Source organism: Pollicipes pollicipes, unplaced genomic scaffold, assembly GCF_011947565.3.
Source record: "Pollicipes pollicipes isolate AB1234 unplaced genomic scaffold, Ppol_2.1 Scaffold_6686;HRSCAF=7923_pilon_pilon_pilon, whole genome shotgun sequence".
NCBI classification, from domain to species: domain Eukaryota; kingdom Metazoa; phylum Arthropoda; class Thecostraca; order Pollicipedomorpha; family Pollicipedidae; genus Pollicipes; species Pollicipes pollicipes.
Window position 1 is genome coordinate 44456273 of NW_023596921.1, and position 15771 is coordinate 44472043.

Here is a 15771-nt window from a genome sequence, read left to right on the forward strand (position 1 = left end):
AAGCCGTTTTAAGATCTTTGATTTACGAGGCGTTCGCAATGTGCAAGCTTTAGACTGCTAAATTTTTCGCTGGCATGTTGCTAAAACTGCTTCCGATTCAACGGCATGCATTATTCATGTATTACGAGTAAATAATCCAACCTTATGTCCAGGGACGTAGTTTCTTATTTAGCTAGGGTGGGGTGGGGGGGGGGGTAGATTTCACCCCCCCCCCCCTAGACTTAGTCCCCAGCCCTCCAAACTTTAAGAAGAGAGTGGGCCAAATCCCGACTGAAACACGTTTGTTGGCGTATTTTAGGGGTAAGTTAGTTATTTTTCATTGCTCCCCCCGCCCCCTCTACTCATTGTTCGTCTATGCTGTGTTTGCCCATCGAGCTGCATATTTTTGTCAATAACGGCCTGAAATTTCAGTCGCAACAAGGACGCTGCCTAAAACAATCAGTAAAAGGACTGCGCCATTGATAAACCATCAAGCTCTCCAAAACCAACCAATGGCCCGATGAGCTTTCGCAAATGAGGCATTGCGACATTTGTTGGGTGTTGCATAGATACTGGTGGTCGGTCTGACTATGGAATGCCACGGTATGGTAAGTATATGTTGTCACAAGGTCTGCGGCTAGGCAAGCTAACCCGATCTTGTGGGTATGTTTGAACGATGAAATACGAGCTTGTGAGGAATATATCTCAGACTCCGCAACGTTTGATGTTTTGCACCTTTTTTTTGCCATTTCGTGCCTGAGGTTGACATCGCTTAAGTGAAAACCTGCAGAAGCGCGGTCAAAACCGTTTTGTTTGTTCTAGTGCTCATCACGAAAGCTATCCACGGTCTACCGAGGACCGGGCTCTTCAAAACATGCATAATTCAACGGCCTCGTCCGTAATCTTTTGCGCCGTGGCGTGCATTAACCGACCTACCGTAATCACCAGGACTTGTTCGGTTATGAAAATCCAATCAGCGCTGCAGAAGCACCTTGCGTGCGAACCGTTCTGATGAAGTGCCCAGAACAACGCGATCTAGCGTTCCAGCGGGCCGCCGCCGCCGCTTGGGCCTGATGGTATCGATGCACGCCTGTGCGGTTTCGAAGCTTAAGCCAGGCCGCGGACGCGCACCCAACATCGACCGCTGCCCTGGCCGGCCAGGGGTCAGGGTCCCTGGACGTGACGGCCCGTGACGGCCCACGCGGCGCTGGAGAACGCCAACAGGTGGCGACCCGACCGTGGCCGGCCAGGGGTCAGGGCGGTCGTGACGACCCACGCGGCGCTGGGGAACGCCAACAGGTGGCGCCCCGACCGTGGCCGGCCGGTGCAGGGAGGCCATAGGTAAACAGTGGGAGCACCTGGCAGTGCCGCCTGCCAGAGAAGGGCCGCCACGCTATCGGGTATTATGTACTGAGGCTTTTCGCAAAACGTCGGTCTGCTTCGCCAGGCACTAGATGTCAGTGGCTGTGAGGTTATCCGAAGCGAAGGAGAGATATGCGTTGTAATGCTTTCAGATGCTGCAATTTTCCATTTGCTCGAAATTGCCCTTTGCTTGTTGTCATACCCTTCTTACTCCTATACAGATTGAAAGAGATTAAGAATGAAAGAGCGAAGGAGGATTAAGGATGAAAGAGCAAAACATGAAAGAGATGACAGTGATTTCAATTTCTTTGCGTCTCATGGACCTGTTTTACTTTTAGATGCAGAGTTGTTGCCTTGTTCTATACAACTAAAACCTTCTTAACGGGCAGAGTCCCCTCAATGTACATTTTACACTGCAAATGAAATGCAGTCGCCGTTAGAGAGTTCAACTGCGTTAGAGAGTTCAAGGAGGCGCTCGGCGAGGAGGTGACCGGCGGCGAGGAGCCAAGGAGGCGCCCCCGCCGGGGCGCCCGGCGAGGCCACCTCAGCTCTGTGGAGCAGTCGCAGTGCATGGACGCCGGCAGCCGAGGAGGCCAGCGTCTCAGCCCCCACCCGTCCGAATGCACAACATCATTATCTATGACTGACCAGCTTAACTGCGACCAGAGGGCCAATTTGGAATAAAGCCTTTGGACAGCCCGAAGTGTGCGCTCCAGTTTAAATTTCGGGACAGACCTTCGCTATGCTGTCACTGGAGGGCAGCGTCTGCTTAGGTGTACAATAACATGCTTTCTGCATCGGAATGAGATGGGCACACACGATTCTGTCGGCTAGGCAGGCACATTTTCCCAGTGAACGTTTCACTAGTGTATTCTAGAAGGTATTTCAATGCATCATTCATGATGTCTTATTTGCTCCGATGCAGCCAAACAACTAGTTTCCAGCTGCTTCCCGTATGACACCTGAGCAAACAGCAAATTAGATTTAGGTCACGTCTTCGAAGTTGAAGCGATGTCTAATTAAAAGTTCCATCCATAAGTGTGGTTACATATACTTCCGCATAACACGCGTCAGCCGGGACGCGACAAAGCAATACTGTTCGCGCGAAACAAAACTCCCGCCGAGGCAGTGCACACCTGCAGACTCGGGCATCGGCAGTGAAGCCTTTGGTGTCAAACAGCTAACGGTAGCGTCCCGGGTGTGCGCCGCCGACCGCCTCGCGTGGAGCAGGCTCAGCGCGGCCCGTCCTGCGACGTCACGCGCCGGCGGTGTTTGTGATGACGTCACCCGGCGAAGGTGTGGCCTGCCGTCGGCGCCGGCGGCGTCGGCGGCGGCGGCCGGCAGTCACGGTGACCCTGCGGCCGTAGAGGCCTGATGAGCGGCGGCCATGGGTGTCCCGACGCAGTGGAGGCCGCCGTTGCCGTCGACGTCGGCACCGGCGTCGACGAAGTGCTGCTGACGCCGCCGCCGCAGCTGCCGTCGGCCGGTGCCGGTCCGCGATCGCCCAGTCCGCTGCGGGGCTCGCAGCCGCCCGACCAGCTCCTCTTCCTGGAAGGCGTCATGAACGAGGACGACGATCTGGTGGTGACGCAGATCGACCATGGGAGCGGTCCGAATGGGCTCAGCAACTACTTGTACCCCATCTACCTGCCCATGGACCAGGAGTTCAAGACCAAGTATGTGTTCTCCACCAAGCGCAAGCCCAAGAGCCTGCAGGAGAACGTGTACTTGTTCCTTGAGCACCCCGGCGGCTGGATGTGCTTCATCTACCACTTCAGCGTGTGAGTACGGTGCGAGGTGGCTGCTGCGTCCGCCTGACCATCGGCTGCCGTACGATAAGCGCCCAGCCGCGGACCGGGCACGCTGCGGCTGATCTGGTGAAAATGAATCATGTTTAACAAGGTAACGTTGATACGCGGCGTGCAGTGAAAGTGGTATGCTCTGTGTCCTGCATGTTTCTACAGCCCTACCCTCAGAAGGGGTATGTATGGCCAGTGGTACACATGGCCAGTGGCATACGTGACTAATGGCATACATCGCTAGTGGTACACGTGGCAAGTGGTATATATGGCTACTGGCGTATATGGTTAGTGCCATTCTTTGAAAAGTTCTATTTTTCAGCCATGTTGTTCATGTCCTAGCGTCCTTTGAAAAACGCAGTCCAAAGCGGTATACGGTATTTGCTAGACGGATAACAAGCGCAAACTTATTCATGCGCGGCTTCCAGGCCTGTGGAATCAAATCGATAATGATAAGATATTCAACAACTTGAAGCATGCAAGCAGAGGTAGGGCCAGGGGCCGCAGGAGCACGCGCTATGCTTTTTGTCCTGAGGTCCCCTTCGGGCCCTCGGGCCCGGCGATAAAGAGCCCGTTTGAAGGGCCGAATATCGCATTGAGGGACCCCGGCCCTGCGGACCGGGGGTTCGAGTGCCAGAAGGCCCACTGTGCCGGTCAGTAGCCCCTGAGACAATGAAGGCCCTTGTGTCTGCCAGGGACCCCGATTACCAAGCAGTCCGCACCGTTCCGGCCTGAGGATCTATGTCCCAAGCAGAGACGAGGTAAATGTCAGTCAGAGGATCTACTCCTGCCTTGGTCGCCCCTCCCCTCCCCCCCCCACCCCAAGACACCCTCGCAATTGATGTGCCCCACCCATGGTCAGGGGGTCCGCAGTGTCTGACAGAGGATCCTGCGTCGGCAGGGGCCCGAGCCGGCCAATGACCAATTTGCTGAACATGGACAGAAACGGGATCCTGATTGTCAGAAGGCTTCTTGCATAAGCGGGGCCCTCTGACAATGACGGGAGATGTGATAAAAGACAATAACAGTGCACAGTGAGACATCACACTGGAGAGGCCTGTGTCACCCAGGGGTCCCAGTAAGTAGGAATAGGGTCCTCCGCCCCGCTTCAGCCAGGGACCCGATAAGCCGAACTGAGGTCCATGTGCCAATTATTGAACGCCCTGTGCGGACAAGGAATCCTACTGTGTCAGTTACGACTCTTGCGTTGATTCGAGACCGACTGCTCGGGTCAGAGGGTGTCCTGCGTCAGGGAGGGAGCCAATACATGATGTACCCATTTGAAAGCCTCCGGATCGACAAAGGACCGCTGTGTCCCCAGAATGGTAGCCAGTATGCCTCCTGGGCTGACACGGGGTGGCCCTTCAGCCCATGACCAGGACAGCATATAGGCTCCAAGTGTTCTACTCACGTTTGCCCCTTGTCCAGGAACGGTGCGGGGGGTCGCCTTATTGTTCAATTCACGCACGCCTCGCTGAGCGAACGAGTCGATATAACTGGATAACCACAAAATGGGGCTAATCAGTTGAGTCAAATTCAGAGAAACCTGAACTGCCTTCACCAAGGAAGCACTGGAAGGGCTAGGGGGATATCGCCCCCCTGAGCCTAGAGGTTCACATTAAATACTGGGCGATTTCGCAGAAATTAGCCAAGGCGAACATTTGACATTCCCTGATAAAACTTCGGCTACGTGCCAGGCATTCATCAAGTTGTCTGCCTTCTCCTCTCCTTGCCAAAACTCTAGCTGGATGCCTGCGTAAAAACCACAAAATTTACAACCATGAACGAAAGTTTATTTCTGATATTCATGCAAGCACCTGTCGCTGTAAACCTGTGGCATGGAAGTATAGCTTGTCGGACGAATTTGCATGCACCATTGCTATAACACATCGCTAGATATGGCATACGTCATTCTTTTATGAAACGAAATGCGGTCCAGATTACCGGGCTCGAATTGCTTCGAAGTGAAGACAGTAGCTGCGGCCGCACCTCTGGTCCGCCGTCGGGGATGGGCGGCCGGCGGTGCTGGGGCCGCGCCGGGATCGCTTAACGATCGGCCCATTCTAATCTTGACGCCCTCCCTGAGGCACGGCCTACAGCGAAACGGCGCTCGGCAATTTGATCGTTTCAATGCATCGCAGCACTAAATACGGCATTGCTAAGTGGGCCATCCAGTCACGTGGGACCACTGCCATTTCAGCGAACCAGCTCCTAGCCGAACGGCCGTCATCAAACGGAGGGCGTGGGGTGACCGTGATCGGTCGCTGTCTGTCGGGCCAGGTCAGAGACAGGCCGCGGACTAAAGACATCGCGCTGGAATCGCAGTCAGTTGCGAAGGAATCGCTCTCAATCGTGCAGGAGTCACAATTAGTCGCACTCTCCGCCCTCAACTTGTCAAGATTGGGGTGCACCCACTGTACTTTTATTCAAATCAACTTTTTTGTCATTCACAGCATATGACTGATTTGATAAGGGGCGAACGTGGGTAGAACACTTGGAGCCTGTTTGCTTTGACGTCCATGGGCTGAAGGGCCACCCCGTCCCAGCCCAGGATGCACACTGGCTACCATTCTGGGCACACAGCGGTTCTTGGTCGATCCGGAGACCTTCAGATGGGTACATCATGAATTGCCCCCTTCCCTGACGCAGGGGACCCTCTGACCCGAGCAGTCGGTGATGTTCGTACGTGCTTTCTAAAGCTCAGGCACTGCGCAGCTCCGTCGACGAGCGTTCGCCCACGGCCATGCTCCAAAGCCGTGGGCTTGCACCCGATGAACTTAGCGGTGAACGCCGTCCCCGGCCAAATCGACGTTAGGGAATATGATCAAAGAATATTCACGCGTCATTAAATGATCCCAAACTGCCATCTACAAGTCGGATCACTCCGGTGGGTGTTCATCACAGTCGCACGCGTTATGCAGCGTACGTGCATTGACAATGCACGTGATTAATACATCCGCAGGTGTATACACCTATGAGCGAGTGTATTGAGTGTATATACCACCAACAATCTGCAGGCATTCGAGCGGACGCGTCGCTTTTCGTCGCCGTTCCCTGTCACGTCTCTCCGTCGCCGCTCTCGGTCGCACCGTCCCGACGCGGCGCTCCCAGTCTCAGTCGCGGCCCTCCCAGTCGCCACTCTCCTTCGCGGCGCTCCCAGTCTCAGTCGCAGCGCTCCCAGCCACCCCTCTCCTTCCAGGCGCTCCCAGTCGCCACGCTCCTTTGCGGCGCTACCAGTCTCCGTCGCGACGCTCCCAGTCGCCACTCTCCGTCGCGGCGCTCCCAGTCTCAGTCGCAGCGCTCCCAGCCACCCCTCTCCTTCTAGGCGCTTCCAGTCGCCACGCTCCTTTGCGGCGCTACCAGTCTCCGTCGCCGCGCTCCCAGTCGCCACTCTCCTTTGCGGCGCTACCAGTCTCCGTCGCGGCGCTCTCAGTCTCAGTCGCGGCTCTCCCAGTCGCCACTCTCCTTCGCGGCGCTCTCAGTCTCCGTCGCGGTGCTCCCAGTCGCCACTCTCCTTCGCGGCTCTCCCAGTCTCAGTCGCGGCTCTCCCAGTCGCCACTCTCCGTCGCGGCGCTCCCAGTCTCAGTCGCGGTGCTCCCAGCGACCACTCTCCATCGCGGCTCTCCCAGTCTCAGTCGCCGCGCTCCCATTCGCCACTCTCCGTCGCGGCGCTCCCAGCCGCCACTCTCCGCCGCCGCGCTCCCAGTCGCCACTCTCCTTTGCGGCGCTACCAGTCTCCGTCGCGGCTCTCCCAGTCACCACTCTCCGTCGCGGCGCTCCCAGTCGGGCACTGCTCCCGCGCCACGCCCAATCGCGTCACTTCACACCGCTGTCAGCGGACGACACCGGCGCCGAAGTGGCGGCGTTTTTGCCGTAACACGGCGGCGTGAAGCTAGCGCGTCAGGTGACGTGGGCGTCAGCGCGCCGGGCAGCCGTCACCGGGCCGGACAGTCGCCGCGACCGACATCGACCGGCCGCCGCCCGTGTTTTCGGAGCGTCGCGCTCGACCGCGGCTGTGACACGTGGGGGGGGGGGGGGGCGGGTCAGGCCGCCGCGCGGCTGTCGTGCGTGGGGTCGCTGCTGCAGGCCGGCGCAGCAATCTTGTTGTCGGAGCTGCAGTCCAGTGTTCACGGAAAAGTCGGTTTAGCTGTCGATCTATCCAACACAAAAAACTCGTCTGGTGGGAGGTTCTTTGGAGACTATCGCAAAAACCTCCTGTAGGGAATACGTGGACTGATTCTTACTGTGTATGACGGTAGAGTCTGACTGGACTATCTAAATCTCAAAATAAGTTAAAAAAGGTAACATTTAAGGTTGCCTGCTCTTAAGATGCCTTTAAACTGCTACTCTTGAAGATTAATTTGCCACTCCTAAGTGGCCTTTAAGGATGCCTTGCCCCCTCCTCACCTAATGTTGAGTTGGACCACCAATCACACCAGACATGCTATCTGTCGGCATCCTTTGGTAACAATAACTACTAACTTGCTGTGATGAAGGTCTACTTAATAAATGGCACAAATTTGATAGCTGAAAATTTCCTTTCGACAAAATAAACCGGGTTATGCCGACATGCACATTACATTACTTTGCGGCAAACGTATTTCATGGGAGTTAGATTGTTGGGCGTGTGACTTGCCCCTCCCCCCCCCCCCCCCCCACCACCACCATCAATAATCTACGCAAATCTGCGTTCGTGCCGTCCATTTCGCCAACATGATTCTTAGATATTCACTTTAACTCCTCACTCTGACGCAAGTTAATGTAGAAAACGAAGCTTAAGAATTGCACTCAGTTTCACATGGTTATTGTATTCCATAAGCACAGTTCATCTAAATTTCAGAAACAAGCTCCTGGCGTCGGCCTTCGACTAACCGCTGGGACTTAGATGGATTTATAATGTATGATTTATGGGGATTTATGCATGCCTGTGGTACATAGGTACGTACCTTGTCTTGTAATTGAATATCTGTCTTACTTTGGTCTACCCTGGCTGGACCACAAATTGCTGAACAGGCCTTGTAATGGCCTGCTTTGGGTGTTGCCTAAGCCAGAGCAGCACATGCAGCACAACAACATTACAATGGTTAGTGTAAAACCAAGGAGTTGTTTTCCATATCGATGATCATGCGAGGGGGATCACATCGTAAACCAAGAGTGCTTATGGATTGAGACCATTACACGTCTGTTTGTGGGCTACCTTCGCTGTTCTAAATATAAATATATGCGACTTAAACCATGATAGAGCAGCATAACACATTTCTTCACAACCAAAAGCTAAATGCAAAAGTTTTACTGCGTGCTCAAAATAAGGATATATTTCGGTAAGGGCGACTGGTAGCTGCTCGAAACAAGAACATGAGCAGTTCGGGCAGTCATTTTTTACATCAGATTTTTGTGACATTTTATGTTGTTTTATTAAGGTGTCGTGATATCTTTCTGAGCATATGTTCATGCTTGCTGCATATCAGTGTCAGCTTGCGAGTCATCCAACTCATCCAATGTTAAATCAGACTATCAAATTTTGGCATTCTTCCGATTATTCGTCTTTGTGCCATGTTCATTTCCAAGCTACTTTTGAGCTAAATGCGCAATGACTTTACTACTGTCACGTCATTCATACCACTTTGTACAAGTGTTAATGTATTCACACTATACGCTTTAACGCTAAATCGTTTTATGACTTTATGCACTGACTTTTCAGCGTTGTTAGATTCCGATTCGCTCTTTCAATAACCCGGTGAAATCAATGTGCTCGATCATTCAAATGCATCAGAGCCTACACTGACAAATGAGGGATGTGTAGCTTATACAACACAGAAGTAATAGCCTCATTCTTCGGAGAAAGACCAGGAGAATGCAGATATGGATGCGATGATATTTCGGCAACATGCCCTTATCGAAACAATAGCAGAAGCGAATTCAAAATTGCCTGCCGGTGACCCTGCTCAATTTTTCATTTTTTTTAGACAACGTGCTACATATTTTACGGGACACCAACATTCAGGGGATTAAGCAAGGAGCAATGACCAGCCTCTTCTACGATACAGCACATATCTAGCTAAGATTTGTTATGTACGAAAATACGTTAGCATGCAAATAAATTCAAGTCAACAGCCATCACGCATCACGCCTCACTCAAACATGTAAAAGAGTTGAAGTAAACAGGCATCGCACATCACGCATCAATTATAAATGCAAGCGATTTCAATCAAACAGGCATTGCGCGTCACGCGTCAGGCATCACTTACACATACCAACGATTTTAAGCTAGCACACATCACACGTAGAGGCACATATCACGTTCGCATAACTGGCCATGGTTGAACCCTGTACGTTGGGATTCGGTCACCGACTTTTTAGAAGACCGGATTTACTTATTTCCCCGTCTGGGTAATCCTAGGCAATGTAGATGACTGAGCTCTAAAAGGGGCGTGGGGCCCTTACCTCCCTGGATTCAGCCTGAGCGTGTTTTGCCAAAAGAAAGTCGCCGAAAGGGGTATTTACTGTTTTGGTTGTAGCGTCTTGCAGGTGTTCATTATATCTCAAAATCATAGGACGCAAGGAGTCCTCGACATAGACTATGCCCCTCCCGTGTTAAAAAACGTAGCTCTTTATCAAGCCCACCTATTCTGGTATAATTCTGCATTGCAAATCTGCGCATCCAACTTCCACTAAGCGCAACATAATTCGTAACATGTTCCAATGGGCTCTAACTACTCATTAAATAGTGAAAAGGAAGACAGAGCATGAGCAAAATATAGAATTAGCTGTTGGGCGATAGATTTTCCCCGCGACTTTTAGGTAGAATTTTGGAAGAATAAAAAGTGTAGAGCGTAATGGGATGGGTTGTAGGAAGCGGAGACACGTCCTATCCGACCACGGGTTCGTAACGTTACCTTACACAGATAATCAGTTGCTTTGGAAAATCAGACACATCGTTAGAAAATTTAGAAAACCAAAACTGTGCGTACGTATAGTTTGGAGAGTGACAATACGGTAAAAAGTCTTTGTGTGGCGAAATCTTCTATCTCAAAGCCTAAGTGCCTGAGAAGCAATATATGTCATTTATGCAAGTTCGAGTTTCAAGGGGTTTGCACGCAAAAAACGGGTTTAAGAAAATAAGTGCAAGCTGTGTGAAAAACATGGGAGGGATATAGTCAATGTCGGGGAGTCCACGCCCCCATTCGTTTTAGTGGACACCTGCGAGACGCTAAAACCAAAACAGGAAGTAGGCGACCGCTTTTGGCAGAACACGCTCAGGCTGAAATCCAGGGCAGTGTGGACCCTATGGCCCTTTTGGAGCTCAAAGACATCTACAGAGCACAGGATCACCCGTACCGGAAATTAATGAATCTATTCTTATAAAAAGTCGGCTACCAAACCTCAACGAACAGGGCTCATCATGGCCGATTCTCGTGGCCGATTATGCGAACGTGATGTGTGTCTTGATGTGTGATGTGCTAGCTTAAAAGCGTTTGCATGTGTAAGTGATATCTGATGCGTGATGCACGATGCCTGTTTGATTGAAATCGCTTGCATGTCTATACAATTTATATCTATAATTGACGCGTAATGTGTGATGCCTGTTTACCTCAACTCGCTTGTATGTTTGAATGAAGCGTCATTCGTGATGCCCGTTGACTTGAATTCGTTTGCATGTACACATATTTTCGCGTGTTCTAATTCTTAGCAATGCACTGTATCGTAGAAGTGGCTGGCTATTGCTCCTTGTTTAATCCTCTGAGTGTTGGTGTTCTGTAAAAACTGTGGCACGGTGCTTAAAAAAGAAACCTGAAAAATTGGATAGGATTATCGGTAGACTATTTCTATACTCACTTCTGCCATCGTTTCGATGGGGACATGTTGCCGGAATATTAATGTATCTATATCTCCATTTTCCTGGTTTTACCCAAGGAATTAGGCTGTCAATACTGTCTTATGTGTTTTAATAATGTTCCTCGCGAATGCATTTAACAGCTCACGTAGATTTCTATCTTATTTCATCACATGTTCTCACAACGATCAAATACGCATGTTAGCCTATTCGGTCTTCGGCAGTGTAGGAGCAGTTTAGACATAAATGTGACATCCTATCGTTAGAATGCAGGCGATGTGCAGCCATTCGGCCCTAAATTCCTTAATAACCATGCAATCCATTGTACGTAAATGACTAAGACTGAAAGGAAAGAAACACAGTTGCTGATTTTTTAACTTTTTAGTTGAGTTGCTATGTTTTACCTCTGTGAGGCAACACATAGGGAGCGTTTGAATCAGAGTCCCAGAGGCGCCAGTGCTAACAAAATGCCTGGATGAATGGTTTTTCTCTGCTCGCTACAGATTGGCGTTAAGATAAGGCATGAATGAGTCTAAATAGTCCCATACTGAACCCGTAAACTTTGCATATCTTGCTGTTTTACATTTTGAGGTTTCATCCCTGGGGTCAAAATTACCCTCCCCACCCCCAGCTGAACGTCAGCATTCAAGCCTGCCACACGGGTGCTTCTCATTTTGTCCTTAAGTCCTCATTTTGACTATTGCAATTCAGCCCCATTCAGAGTTTCCTGTTTAATCCACGCCCGGTCGGGAGTCTGAAGCAACCGCGCTCAGCCGGAGGGGGGAGGGGGGCTGACTCCCACTCCTGGGAGCTGCAAATTTTGGACGCCGTAGGAGAAAAACAAAGACACCGTTATGGAGGTTTCGTCACATCGTGAAGATGCACCCCCAAATTGTTGACCTTAGGTCAAGTGTGGGGTCAATGAAGGTCCCGAAATTTTAAAAACGGCCTTTCCGATTGATTCAGTTAACGCCCTTGTTAACACTGCATGGCGAATATTGAGAGCACGGAATAAGCGGTAAGACTGCGCGGAGTCCATTCCAATCATTTCCGTTGCACCACATCGGTCAGCTTAGACAAGGTCGCCGTTCAAAATTGGCCTTCTAGGAGACTACAAGAACGATACTTTTCTTCACAGTGTGCTTCTGACTTAGTTTATTTTATTAGGTGCAGCTTTGAGACAAAGGTATTCCAGACACAAACAAAACATTTTAGAGTGATCTAGAAGTCATCCGAGACAGCTTAAGTCAAATTTATAAACCATTCAAACGACAAAAGTTGAGGTGTTTACCGGGTCAGTGTAACCAGAACGATCATTTTATGTGATCAAAAATAGCGTACTGGACATTTGCAGGTACTTGAGCTTGCATACCTGTTGTCTGCATTATGGATAGTCGCTTTGACGCTTGGCAATGTATTTACAACAAACTAAGAACAGGTACGTTGGTACATGAAATGAGATGTCATCAGCTTCGCAAATACGAAAAGGTGATGGTTTCATGCGCTGCACACGTTCACCTAGCCTCTCCGCTACTGGCAACATAGGTCATTGACCTTACATGATATCATATGACCCAGCGTGTCCTTTCATGACCTACGTTGACCTCATTATTCATTATGATTATATCGCAACATGCTTTCAGTGGAGCATTTGAATCCTGCGCCCGAAATTACCGAAAAAAACTGCCTATTTTGAGCTTAGCATGTGTTTTGAAGAAGATGCCCACAGAGATAGGCCATGACCTGGGCCAAGGTCATTTGTTCTGGGTTCATATGATGGTTGTACATGTAAGTTAGTAATCTTTTCCTCATAGAGAACACCAAAGCTACACACAAATGCATACAAACTTGCATTAATTGCCAAAAATAGCAAAAATTGACCGGTCAGTGGCCTTGCAGTGGCCTCGCAAAACTGAGTGTACAAATTGTAGGTGGTATCATGTTTTAACACTCTATGAAGTATGAACAATGGCAAATGACCCATGAAAAGGCATGTGTAGTCGAAGTTTTTTGTTAAAAATTGACGTCTTTGACCTGACCTAGGTCCCTGATCGTAGAAGATCAAAACTGTCAATTTATACGAAGGGCGCCAAATTGATAGATGAGCAGGTTCTGCAAAATTTTGTGTCGCTACAAGCGTTCGTTTTTAACCTGTGCTCGAATAGCCGTATGGGATAAGTCAGCTTCCACCTCCCCCCCTCCCCTCCCCTCCGCCGGCCGGGTGCGGGTTAAGGTAGAGTCATCTGTCTAATCGCCCCGCACCGCTGTGTTAGTAGGGATGCCTGTCACAAAAGCTCACCATGCATGAGGGCCTCACACAACACGGATATTGGTATAGCAACGCGCATGACACCGTGCACTGCTGCCAAACAGGACGACCGATTGCAAAGATTGGGCACAACTGGGTTTACTGCACAGAAGTTAGCATGAAAGAATGGCGATGGGATGCTTTACAAAGTGGCATTAAGTAGCGGTGGCAGACTTTATTATATTAAACTAAATGAAACGTCGCATAAGGTAGCACAACATTCAACAACTATTAAACACGTCGTATCCCAGCCACGTAAAACCGTGTGCTGCATCTCGACCAGGCGAAACAAATAAGAATTGACTTGTCAAGTATTCAATGTTCCAAGGGATTCGAACCGAGGAACCGTTGTTTCCGTTTCGCTATTTTCCGGCCGCCCCATAATCCAATCTGTCGCCATCGTGCCGGAGTGGTGGCAGCGTCTGCCGGCGCCGCGTCGCGAAGAGCCCGGAATGGCGTCAGCACTTGGGAAGCCGTATGTCTAATCTGTGTCGCCGGGAAAGTCCGACGCCCTGGAGGCTCAGGGTCTCGGCAAGAAACTTCTCTGATCATTTACATGCAAAGATCGCACCGCACCAAGCAGCGCAGCTCTCCAGGCGGCCGTGTGTGCCGCTGATAGATCGACAGTCACTGGCTCTTACGCAGGCCGGGCAGGATTTATGTCGTAAGGCCAACGATGGGACGCCGGCTACGGCACATAGCTGGATTGCTGGAAGCGAGAGGTCATTGTATCAAAGTGTAAGCCTTTGAGGTGCTGTATGAAAGCGCATGTATGCCCTTCCTTGTTTGATTTCATGTGGAGCCGAATCACTACAACACAGTGCAATGCATTAAAACAAATGACGGGGATAAAACAGCTTTGCAACGCACGAGCTTTTCGAAACCGTTATTAGTTTTACAAGTGCCTTCGTCACTCCGGGTCTCTTTCTTCATTACCTGACAGGAAGGTGCTGTATTAAATTGCTCCGCATGGGATACAACGTCGTTTATAACTTCGGTAAACCATATCCAAGTAACTTGGGTGGCTTAAAACTTCTTAATGGGCCTGCTCCGGTGAACAAATTTTGCTCCAGCGTGGCCAGAAATGAAACTTCTTATTAACTGCTTCGCCCCAGCCTTGGAAACACGCGACTCTTGACATGTCACACTTGTACTCTACTAGGCCTATCTTGCTGTTAGATTGGACCATGAGTTTCTTATTCACCATGCGAAGCTCCGTCAAAGCTCTTTGGACGCTGAGCCACATTTGTACATCACGTATCGGTGACCTTTTTAAGCCCAACCCCTGATCAGTTGCCGCGACAGGACCATGGACATTGCACAGACCATACCTCGGTCACTTCTGTATATACCTGCGGCCCTCAAGAAAGTGAGAATGCACCGCCTGTGAGTTTCTGAAATAACTTGCGAACAGTTCTTCTGAACTTGCAAGGGGACCGCCCACTTTGCATTAATGTCAAGTGATCAATTTGACTTAATTTGGGGGACGACGACCCGTGTCAGGTCAGTTCACGTGGCTCGGCGTCATTAGCGGAAGAGTTGGTGACTATTTGACTCCTGCGGGTAGTAACTCACACTTTCGGTGGAGTTTTAGATTGTTTTGATGCAACTCAGTGGCTGTTTTGGCTGCACGCCGCCTCGAGTCAGTCATATCTTACCAGCTCTCACCAAATCGCCAACGGACGCGATATAAAGGCGAGTTATGACGTCGAGCCGACAGGAAGTTGATCTTTATTGACGCGCTCCGGCCCGGGCCATTCACAATGCGCCAACCACGTTAAACTGCATGCACTGGCCTGCCAGCAGAAATTTGGCGGGACTTTCGGTATCTATTTCTGTGCAGAAATTCATAAGACGGTTTTAGATTCGGTGCAAAGATAGGCAGGGATATAATCTATGTTGATGGTGATGTATATCAATGCATCGTCGGTAATTGCACCATTCATACCCATTAATTAAATCATTAATGTTATGTTAGCCACATACATCCAACCGCAACAATGCAGTGTCTCCATTTTCTCACTTTTGCCACTGTTCTTCCATGCTCCTCTGCTTTATATTTTTTCGCTTAACGCTAAATGCCCGATATATCTCCATTTCCATATTATTTGGGTGTTGTGGTAAACGTCCGGGTTGCAGAAGACCTTTGCGGTATTGGACTTAAAACAGAGTGCGTCCGTTCGCAAACCAGCCATGTAAACCTACGCATGCATTAACACCCGCCGTGATGACCGACGGGGTGCGACCGCGGCCGTACTGTTCTGCACCACAAGGGTTCTGCAGCTCATGAATCAAGCCTTTCAGCAAATCACCATTGTGAAAGGCTTTTTCAGAATAAATTGGTTGATGGAGAAGTGCGTTGAGTTGTACACTTACCCTTGAGAACGAACTAAGTCTGCGTGACGAAGCTAAGAAGACTGGTGAGATGTAACAGATGATGTCCTCGTAAATGACCTACAGTCAATATTTATTCAGCCCACCCACTCACT

The 15771-nt window shown here is 50.2% G+C and overlaps 1 protein-coding gene across 1 annotated transcript in view; it reads left to right on the top strand.

Annotated features, from left to right (window-relative positions):
• The first annotated feature begins 2830 nt into the window (after positions 1–2830).
• LOC119108553 (potassium voltage-gated channel subfamily KQT member 1) overlaps positions 2831–15771 on the top strand; it is a 71667-nt gene continuing 58726 nt past the window's right edge. The window contains exon 1 of the mRNA XM_037232142.1: positions 2831–3122. Coding sequence (XP_037088037.1) covers positions 2902–3122 — 221 coding nt within the window. The 5' untranslated portion in view covers positions 2831–2901. The remainder of the gene's footprint in view (positions 3123–15771) is intronic.